We start from the raw sequence: 11,114 nt of genomic DNA on the forward strand, positions 1-11,114 counted from the left end.
TCCCTTGTCGTCTGTGAGGTTTCATCATGTGCTCTGACTAAGGTTGTGGGAATGGGCTGCAGTGGCACTGTAAAGCACAAGTGCTGTGCATGAAAAAGGTCTCTGCTTTATTCTTTCATTGCTTCTCTTAAGGTTACCCAAAGCTCCCTCTTCCTCCATGGAGCACTGGTGCTGAGATAGAAGGGGCCCTGTGTGGTTTCTATGCCCCTGTAGTGCAAATGTGGCCACACTTTGGCCCCTGGGCTGAATGCAACCCTTGAACACCCCTTTTATTGCTCCCAATATTCCCAACCTCCCACCTTTTTTTAAAAATAATAAACATATTAAAAAAAAGCAAGGCAATATTTTGGACACTCTGCCCCACAAACCAAGCAGTGCCCCAGTACATCAACATACAAAAATACCCCACAAGAACATACAAAATTACACTTCCACTCTGACCCCAGAACCATGTGTGCATGCAAGTCACCTGTTGACTTATGGAGACCCCATCAATTTCATGGGGTGGTTTGGCCAATTCCTTTCTCTGAAAGAGCCTACAGCACATGGGGTTCCCTGGCAGTCTCCCATCCAAGAACTAACCAAGCATAACCTACTTAGCTTCCAGGATCAGACTGGATCCGGTACCTTCAGTGTATTTAGGTCTCAGCCTCTTGTGCTAGTCCTGAAAATACATGACTACTAGTGCACCAGGCACATGAAATCACTGGGACATACATTACAATGCATGTACTGACTTCACTGGGTCTATGCCAAGCCAGGATGGTGTGGTCTGAGTGTTGGCTCTGGAGACCAGGGTTCAAATCCTTGGCTATGAAAACCACTGGCAGACCTTAATCAAGTCGCATGCACTCAGCCTCAGTGGAAAGCAAAGGCAAACCCCCTCTGAACAAAACTTGCCAAGAAACCCTGTTTGCTTTAGGGTTGCTGTAAGTCAGAAACAACTTGGAGTCACACAACTGACTTGTGGGCCATCCCAGTATTGGGGTGATTTAATATTGTTTAGCATCTTGAAGGATTGACAGTTGGGCCACTTAAGGAACGCATCACAAGCCGAGGAGGTTCAAGAAGTTTATTATATTGCGTTATAATACAAGTGGTGACTATATTACCACAGTAGAAGTCTAGGTCTGCAAATCTGTTCCTGTTGAAACCTGGTCTGTGAGTAGTATCTGTGTGTCTGTGTGGTTTTACTTTTTGAGAACCAAGTATCTCAAGGGCTGGGATTTATAAATGCCCTCTTGATTTGCATATTCTACACAAAACAGGATTGTAAAAACAACCTAAAGGCATTAGATGCCATAGCCAACCACGCTGTGGTTACTCTCGCAGATGGTGCTGGTACAAAAGAAGTGAGCGAAATATACAAAGACCTCCTCCGTTCAAGTTCAAATGTTGATCACAACAAGAAAGAAATCGGTTGCTGTTGCCCAAGCATAACGCTGTTGCATTTTGTTTCTTTGCATCCAACTGCTAACAGGTACCTGATCCAAATGACGTGATAAATATAGGATAACAAATTCAAGTTTTTCTTTTACCGTCACTTTATATATACAAAGTCACAAGGAAGCGATGTTGAAACCAGGCGCAGTATTTGGCAGGACAGGAATTTCTGTACACGAGAGTCCTGCTCCGGAGGAAAGCCCATTTCATAAAGAAATATGGGGTTATCCTTGTTAAGCTGTTTTGAAATTGAAAATTATATTGTCTGTATCTTTCCTTTCCTTTAGGAAAAAGGTTAACAGAAATGTATTCAAGTGGGGAACATGTGGGCAACTGTGGGATGTCAAGAGGCCAGTTTTCTTCCCCTGGAACCCTTCTGGATTGAAACACTGGGGAAATGTGGGCAAAATCCCATACGCTCCCCATAGAGAGAGGAAGATGGAACTGGGAGAATCCCAGTTACCATTGATCTGGATTCCTCAAGAGATGAGAATGCAGGCAAGGTGGCACAAGCCCATTGCAGGTAACTACACAATTCCTCCCTTGCCCAACACTGCCAACTGTGAGCAGGGTAAACAAAGGTTGCCCTTGTTCTCTTAACTTTGGGCAGGACAAGGGCATCCCTGGTGCAGAGAGGAATGGGGAACTCTGTTCCTCAACATGAAGGCAATGAGGATTTGGGGGGTTAAAGGATGCCAGAGGAGGAGGGCAGTTGCCCAACATACCAGCTTGGTCCTGGGGTAAAATTCATTTCCCCCAAAGGCCAGTTCCCTGTTCTCCATCTGCAGAAGTGGTTGCAGTAGTGACAAAGGTTAGGCCCATGGTGCTGGAACTCACAATACTTTAGTTTGAATGTTTAATACACAACTTTTAGGCTCAGTTCGTTTCTGTTTTGAGTTGGCTTGGCCTAAACTAGAAAGGCAGGGCTGCATTTATTCTTGCTCTTCTTACCATCCGAGGATGACTTTTCACGGTAGGTACCAACGTTTCGTTCAAGGGAATGCGATTCTTCACTAAGTGTCTTCTGGAAAGTAGCAACGAGTCATTTCAGCCTTTTTTTCCCCGCTGCGAGAAAGTCTTTGGAAATGGGTTTCAAAGGCTATTCACAGTTTGGGACTTAATTCTGCACAAAATTCATTCCAGAAGTGCAGAAGGAAGAATGATGCCAAGGCAGAAACCAGAACCTCTTGAGAGAAAAGACTGGGATGGCGATAATGGTTTCCAGTTATCCTGAAGGAGGCTGTGGCAATCCCAGTATGAGCCGACACAGAATTTCCCCTCCTTCAGGGGAAATTGGCCTTTCTTGTGAACAAATCCATACAAGACTTCTCTCTATTCTGCTTTCCTTATTTCTGCTTTCCTACATCCTAAGTTGGCTTTCTGGTCATTCAAAAGAGCTATGCAGCTGCCTTTTTGGGGTGCATGCAAAGAGGAATCCTGTGGCTCTTGGTGTTTGCAATACTGGTTCTGGAGAAAGCTGCCAGTTCCGCTGAGAGAGACCCAGCCGCCCATTGAAAACTGCAAGGCCATCTGCAAAAGAAAAGTGGAAGGTCCAACGTGGAAGGATTGGGTGCAGAGCAGTCAATGGTTGCTATGGAAGATGCCCAAGTCCAAGGGGGAGGATGCAGCTCTGTTTCCCAAAACCAGGTAAGTTCATTTGTTCCCAAAGTCCTGAAGTATGAATCCCATTCGCCGGGACAGATCTCATGTTAGGTTTTCATCCTTGCACCTGGCCAAAACAGGAGAGAGGTCCACAAATAGTCTACTTTTCAGGTGTTAAATTTCAGAGCGGAGGAAGAGGGCCAAGGGCCCAGGGCTCCCCTCCTCAGTCTCACGCAGAGAGAAAAACAAAACTGTGACCGGTATGTATATATTTATATCTATATAAGAGCAAAGGGAGCAGCGCTGGGACTATAGCGTGGTCTCGCTGCCCATGTCCCGCGCGTGTTTTTCCGTGTCGGTGTCTTCATAATCCGACTCCATCTCTATCTTCACCTGCGGAACGGCACAGATGGGGTTTCGGGAGTAGTTAAAGGCAGGAGAAGATGGGCAGGAGATCTTCAGGTGAAGCGTAATGCTGGAAGGGAACCAGGGAAGGGAGAGTTAGAGCTCCGTGTTGAGACTTGAGAAGTTTGCAGGCATGGCTTTCAAATGGGTGGCTGTAATATTTAGGTGAGTTAAAGTTTAGCATAGTGTTGGAGTAGGACTCTGGAAGCCAGGGTTCAAATCTCTGCTCTCAGTCCCTGAAAACCCCATGTTGGTTTGCCTTAGGGTTGCCTTTGTATTGAAGGCACACGACAACAAAATATATAGGCATCGTGCCTGACTCCTTTCTGTGTCTTTTTTTGGGCACGACGGAGACTTCCAACATTGGAAGCAGTTGGCTGGGTTTCTAAGGCTATCTAAGAGTATCCCTGGCTCTAGCATGGTATAAATATCTGCTGGTGGAGTTATGCTAAGTTTGCTTTACACAATTCCTTTAATGAGTGCAAGCATAGGAAGACATATGTGGCTGAATGGCTGAAGCACATGGCTAACAACCTCACAGGCACCTGCAGTTTACAATGCACATTTGCATGCTACTTGCATGCATTTGCATGTCCTTTAATGTGCAATTACATATGCAGTGGTAGCATGTGTAGGACTTTGCTTACGGTGCTGTCAGCTGGATACAAGTGTTGTGCATCATCCACAAAATTCACTCTGTGAGTGTAGCACAACTTGCATTAACAAGCTACTGGCCGGAGTTATGTGCTGGTTGTGCAATGCTGCCTTAGTTGTAAATCACAACATTGCACAACCGAACCCAGTGCATATGTGCAACATGCAACTGTTCACATTGCACATGGAAACTCATGGCACAATGGAGCCACATGGGGGACTTCCACAACCTTGATGTAAATACAACTCAGGTCTGCATATTACTTGTGTTTCTCTCTTATGAGCTGCCTTGGGGGAAGTGGGGCTAGAAATAAAGCGTAGTATACAATACCATCCGCTGACGTGTACCGTTTACCTGCGGTCCAGGTCTGACCCGTTCGGAGAAGAATCAGAATGCAACGCTCCAACTGAAAGACCTCTTTCCTGGAGGGAAACACAGGGGTCTATGAAACTGTTTCAGGCAAAGCCAGAACAAAACAGGAGGCAAAAGGGGCCGAGAGCGAGGATGAGAGAAAGGCTGCAAAGGGAAATGCCCAGAGAGCCAGGTTGCCTCTTTCCACCACTGACTATGAAAAGGGATGAAACCCTCTTGCTGTATCCATGATCATGGCTGTCCTTGGCCAAATCGTGCCCCACAGATTCATTTTCTAAAATGGGCTTTGGGGGCCACCACCAGAAGCGCCTCCCCTCCTTCCCACTCTCCAGTTTGACCTTTAAGGCAGAGGAAGAGGTCAGTGATGGGTATCAAACCATGGAGGAACAACAGGGAGTGTGTCCATTGGCTTCCAAAGGAGACCCAAGGCTTTTTAATACACCAGGTGGCAATTTCTGTAGGCATTTCCCTTCCCATCTTTGAGTAATTGGCAAAAAGCGCAACCCACCAGGACACAACCCCCTGGAAATATGGGCTGGAGAGATGCAAGTGAGTTCATTGTTGTTGTGTTACGAAATTCCTGGTGAATCACATATAAAGGCTTGGAAAGTGTCAGCGGTTAGTTTTAACGTCCGGCCCAAACCTTCAGCGCACTACTTACTGGGAACACAACGGACACTGTTTTGGGATTCTGGTGGGACGGTTTCCATTGGGATTGTAATGACAGAGGGAGATGGGAACTTGGGCTGGGAAGGAAAGAAGAGGAGAAAGAGACGAGTTCAGATTCTGGACAATGCAAGACTCGGACTAACAGGAAAGGCAGACGGTCTTAACAACACAACTGGTCCAGATCCACTTTACACAATTGGACTGGGAGAGGGCCAGGTTATACAACTACTTTTTCCAAAGTAATTTTTCCTTTTTGTTTTAACTTGGGGGGGATCAGGAAAATGGACTAGATCTTCCAAATTTCCACTAGGCCAAAAAGTGCTTTTGTGGAACAGGATCTGAGCCGAAAAGCCTGAATGCTGGTCCCCAAATTCCCAGAGAAAGCCTAAGAATATCAGAGCAGCCATCTACAATAGGCCTTCCACATTTGCTGGGACCCAGGACCCCGTGAAAGTGGAAAAACCACTAATAATAATAATAATAATAATAAAATACTATTTTTTAACCTGAAAGAACACCTTTCTACGAATCTCTAGGTCCTCCAGCACAACTTTATAGCCAATGTTTGCCATAAGCTGATCATAGAATAGTGCTGGAGGGCCAAAAAATGCCTAGAGAAGTGTTCGCTAGGGATTTCTAGCCCAAAAAGTAAATTCTGGCAAGAGTAGAGCTGCCCTGGAGGGCTAGAGATTCCCAGAGAGAACATATGAATCAAATGTGGAGGCGGACGCAGGGGCAGGACCTGAGTGCAATAGCCATCCCCTCCTTGACCGAAATAATCCCCAGCCTCTGGCTGTTTTTGCCTTTGCCGATGGTGCTCCATGGACCTAAAGCTCTGAGGGCATCTGGGCACATGGCCGAATGTCGGCTGGCGAGAGAGCGGCGCAAGCTCTGCCCGCCAGCGTGACGGACGCACCTCGTCAGAGCTCTCCTCCTCCCCTTTGTTGCCTTTCTTTTTCTTCTTCTTCTTCTTGTCGTCCTCCTTCTTCTTGTCCTTCTCAGGGATGATGTTGTCTATCCAAGCCAAGTCATGCTGGGAAAAGATCAGGTCCAGCATCTTCCGGACTAAGATCAGGGCTAAGATCTGGAAGGAAGACAGGTGCAACATCACCAAAACCTCTCACCAGCCGGAAGGTAGGATCGGTTTGGCAACTTATACTGGCCGGGCAGGAGATGGGGCCATGGGTCATGATCGCATCTTTCAGGGGTGCTGCAATTGCACATTCCTCCATGGCAGGAGGTGGGCTAGCTGGCCCTTCTGCTTTTAAGAATCTATGATTTTAGGGCAAAGGATGCTGGAAAATCACAACAGATTGGGTTCTGTTTTTTAAATGAGGTTTAGAGGGGCTTTGGGAAACAAGTGTGGGGGGCTTCATAGCCATTCAGTTGGGGCCCAAGAGCTGCATGTGGTTTTACCAAACCCCTGATTTAGAGGGCTGCACAAATGAGAACAGATAATAATAATTAGCTTACACATTGTAAACCACTTTGGGAATGCTTAAGTGCAGTGGTCAGTGGTATAGAAATTACTATTGCTAATAATAATAATACAGTAATAATAATAATAATAATAATAATAATGTATAGTACATATTAATATTGTACAGTCACCCCTCTTTTTTGCAGGCTTGGGATCCACATTCTTGATTACTGATGGAGGGGCGACTTCCGTTATCATCAATGGGGTGCACCCCATTCAAGCCTATGGGGCTTGAATACATGCGAGTCTCCATTTTCCTGAGGTGAGGGGATCTGGAACAGATCCCCGTGAAAACAGAGGGTCAATTGTATATTATAATATGTATCATAGGTTATAAATGATGATGATGATGATGATAAGATCCGGTGTGGCAAAGTGGTTTGAGTGTTGGACTATGACATTGGGAGACTCGGGTTCAATTCCCCACTTGGCCTTTAAACCCACTGAGGGATCCTGGGCAAGCCACACACTCTTAGCCTCTCAAGGGAAGGCAATGGCAAACCTCCTCTGGACAATTCTGCCAAGACACCCCCCATGATAAGGTTCCCTTTAATTGGAAATGACTAGAAGGCACGCAACAATAACAAATGCAGCTCTCCCGCTTGCTATGCCACTGGTTTTGCAGATGGAGCTGTCCATAGCAAGCCCTTGAGTGGCCGCTTGGCCGCTTACCATGACAGGGAAGATGATGGCGGCCACCGTGGATTTCAGGATCCAGAGGACGGCCAGGCAGACGATTTGGACCACGGTGAAGAGGTGGATCCGCCGCAAGGGAACGTGCCGGAGGTAGACGTAGTCAGGCTGGTGCTTGGCTGGCATCAGGAAGAGCTTGCAACGGTCCCAGAACTATGGGAGAGGAGGGAAGCGCGCGAGACGTGAATGCCAGTTTGGGGGGTTGTGTAGGGCATTGGGAGGGCAGGACAGAGATGGGAACTATTGCAGGCACACCTCTGTTAGCAAAACCTCTGAGAAAGTCTGTATCTACACTGCAGCATTAATGCAGTTTGACACTACTTTAACTATCATGGCTCAGCGTTATGGAATCTTGTAGGTTTTTTGGAGATATTTAGCCTTCTCTGTCGGAGCGCTCTGGTGCCACAACAAACTACAATTCCCAGGATTCCAAAGCTCTTAAGGGACCCTTGGAAATTTTGGTCCCAGTCCCTGAGGTCTTGCTGAGAGCTTTCTACAAGTGGCAAAGAAACACACAAAAAAGAAGGACAGCAATGGGGGAAGAGACCCAGAGAATCACACATTCGGTACAAGGCTGAGCAAATACTTGACATTCCTACCTGGATGCCATTGAGCGAGGCAACTCCCATGTAGAGAAAGACGCCGTACAGCACAGGCATCGGGATGTACTACGAAGCAAGAGACATGGCACACCTCTTTATCAGAACTGTACATGGGTTTTTCAGATGGGCTAATCATCTGAGGCACTTGCCTTTGAAAACACTAAGGTGAGAGCCCTGCGCATGGACCCCTTGGGCATGCAGAGAAACCCAGGCTGAGATGTTCCACCGATGAGACACACACAACTTTACTCTCATGGGGTTATGCACTGGTTGTGCAATGCTGCCTTGTTAATGAGTTGCAACACTACACAACACAATGAGCATGGGCATCTCCATGCACCCTGTGCAACATGCATGATGCTCATGTGCATTCATGGCACAGTGGCACCACATATGCAACTCTACTTCTGGGACCATGAACTGAATGCAGACTTTGCACCTCAGATAAAAATGCCACAGGGAAACTTAAGACATGAACAGGAGTCCAGTGCCTCTGAGTACATGTGCATTATTTCCAAGTAAACACCTACATGTTGGTATCCTGTTGGTGACATAGATATACATCAGTGTAATTTATGCATGCATACGCCTCTTTTGGATGTGCAAATGGAGGGTTATCATCCAGCGCAGTTGAGGCAAAGTGCTGCACTGGAATTAATCCGATATCCTAGATTAGGCAGATAAATCTTTGCAGTTTTCATTGTCAGGTACGTCAAGGAAAAGGTTTTCTCCTGGCTGAGATTGTGAGACTTTTGCATACCTTTCTTTTTTTTAATGCTCAGTGAACATTTCCTTATTACCATATATTTGATTGTACTGCATCTGGAAATGGGATGTTTTACCTTTAAAATAGGAGCCAGGAAGACAGAAATCCCGGTCAGGACAAAGACAATGATCCCGGTGACCCTCTGCTCCCTGTTAAAAGGACAAAGACCATGAAACCACACAAGAGAACCTTTTGTTGGAAAGCAACTTTCCTGTTTTCTTCCCAGATTGCAATGATTTTCAGAACAATCTCTCTCCCCTCCAGATATTTGGTGGATTTCATGACTCCCAGATAAGTGTGCATAGCTTCCAAGTGAACTGTGCAAGATGTGCATTTAAGCAATTGCCTCTTTGTTACTATTATTACTTCGCTCTGTGAAGTCTCTATCAGAACTGAGCCATGCAAACCAGGGAAGGTATTTTTATGACTCCTTGCCCTGCTTTATGGAAGCTTCTAGCCAAAGTAAAAAGTGTGGGGTAGGAAGATTATATTGCTTTGAAAGACTGCAAAACCTGTTGTCATCAGAGATGGGAGCAAGAATGCCCTTATCTTACTATAAAGCCTGCTGGGTGTAACCTTTGCTTCCCTCCAGCCTTAAGCAAAAGAAGGCAAAATTCACTCCCAACTGGGCAGAGAAAGTGAGCATAACTGTAGGGATGTTGGACACAATGGGAGAAGTTTATTCCAAAATATTCAAAAATGGTTGAAAAACTGAGTGTCAGGAAACCCTGTCAAGGAGAATCTAGGAGCAATGAGGCTCTTTGCAATGTGGGGCTGCACCTTGGTTTGGTGGCACCTTAGACAGGAAGGCAGACCCCCAAAAGGAAGGCTCACCTGACTCCCAGGAACTGAGGCTGCTCTCCCGGCGCACTGGTCTCCGTCTCCATCTTCAGGCTGTCGATGTGCGCGATGGAAATGACGGTGGCCGCCACGTACCACGGGAGCCCCATGAAGGAGCAGATGGCCATCAGGATGCCAACCCAGAAGAGGTCCAGATGGTAGCCGGCTGCTTTCTGGAACAGGAAGCCCATGCCATGCAATCCAAGCACCAACCATTTAAATGACATTTTAAAAAGCAACCCAACCCTTTTGTGTTCCAGGTTTAATGAAGATTAAAAGAGCTTTATATCCCATGACAACTGGCAGCTTCCATGTCACTGGGCTGCTGGATCCATGCCAGTTTTTCATCTGACCTTTAATACAGTGATCCAAAGTGCTAGACCTGATCCTCCAAATATTGGTTCTGCATGTGAAGTCAAAGGCTTTCACGGCCAGCATCCATAGTCTTTTGGTGGGTTTTTTGGGTTATGTGGCCATGTTCTAGAAGAGTTTATTCCTGATGTTTCACCTGCATCTGTGGCTGGCATCTTCAGAGAAGTGAGTGGGGTATACCAAGGATCACATACAGTGTCTATACCCTACACACTTCCATGCCACCATTTTCAGAAGGATGCCAGCCATCGACGCAGGCAAAAAGTCAGGAATAAATTCTTCTAGAACAGTGGTTCTCATCCTTCCTAATTCCCCAAACCTTTACTACAGTTCCTTATGTTGTGGTGACCCTCAACCATAAAATTATTTTCGTTGCTACTACATACTGCATGTGTTTTCCAATGGTTTTAGGCAACCCCTGTGAAAGGGTTGTTCGATCCCCAAAGGGGTTGTGACCCAGAGGTGGAGAACCACTGTTCTAGAACTTGGCCACCCTGAAAAACCCACAAAAAACCTTATTGGTTCAGCCCTTTGGCATTTCCCCTTAAAAGCTGGGAGAGAAGCACAGCTGAACTGACCACTGTTTGCACTCCTTCAGTTGTGTCTCTGTCCACAGAGTTTCATCCCAAGCAATACTGGAGATAGCCTCCTCGAAGGGGAAACATACCCTGAGCTTGTGCTCCTTTCTGTTCACGATGACGGCGGTGATCTGCTGGTCCATGAAGATCAGGATGGTGACCAAGAGAGCTGGGAGTGCGCTGGCCAAGTAGATCCACCACGGGTTCTTTCCAAAGGGGAACACGAACCACCCTCGGTCCAGGCGGGTCGGCTGCGCAAGGCAAGGCAAGGAGGCAGGACACAAGGCTGGTGTTGGATGGCAATGCCGTGTAACATGCACAACTGAACATGCAACCAAAGGAATGTTGCTATTGTGTGCCTTCAAGTCATTTCTGATTTATGGTGACGCTGAAACTATCACAGGGGTTATCTTTTCATGCTTAGGCTTAGCAAACCTGGAACCACTTTGTTTTCCTGCCACCAATGGACCCAAACAGTGCAGATGGTTTTGCTGATGTTGTTTGGTGCCTTGAAAAATTGACCCCAAAAACCTGAGTTGACTTATCCATGGATCAATGTAAGTACTGCATTTTAACTCTCCTTCCTATCTATCTATCTATCTATCTATCTATCTATCTATCTATCTATCTATCTATC

At 46.4% G+C, this 11,114-nt stretch overlaps 1 protein-coding gene across 2 annotated transcripts in view; it reads right to left on the reverse strand.

The window, feature by feature from the left end:
- Positions 1-3,081: 3,081 nt before the first annotated feature.
- The window catches only part of SLC4A5 (solute carrier family 4 member 5), a 40,685-nt gene continuing 32,652 nt past the window's right edge, over positions 3,082-11,114 (reverse strand). The window contains exons 19-27 of one of the 2 annotated variants that reach the window (XM_042474696.1): positions 10,567-10,728; positions 9,522-9,700; positions 8,764-8,836; positions 7,919-7,987; positions 7,299-7,472; positions 6,063-6,230; positions 5,139-5,223; positions 4,460-4,527; positions 3,082-3,520 (exon numbers count right to left, since the gene is read on the reverse strand). In XM_042474696.1, coding sequence (XP_042330630.1) covers positions 4,493-4,527; positions 5,139-5,223; positions 6,063-6,230; positions 7,299-7,472; positions 7,919-7,987; positions 8,764-8,836; positions 9,522-9,700; positions 10,567-10,728 — 945 coding nt within the window. In that variant the 3' untranslated portion in view covers positions 3,082-3,520; positions 4,460-4,492. Of the gene's footprint in view, positions 3,521-4,452; positions 4,528-5,138; positions 5,224-6,062; positions 6,231-7,298; positions 7,473-7,918; positions 7,988-8,763; positions 8,837-9,521; positions 9,701-10,566; positions 10,729-11,114 lie in introns of both variants that reach the window. The other variant, XM_042474697.1, reaches the window with a different exon arrangement.

Source organism: Sceloporus undulatus, chromosome 6 (genome assembly GCF_019175285.1).
Source record: "Sceloporus undulatus isolate JIND9_A2432 ecotype Alabama chromosome 6, SceUnd_v1.1, whole genome shotgun sequence".
Taxonomy (NCBI): domain Eukaryota; kingdom Metazoa; phylum Chordata; class Lepidosauria; order Squamata; family Phrynosomatidae; genus Sceloporus; species Sceloporus undulatus.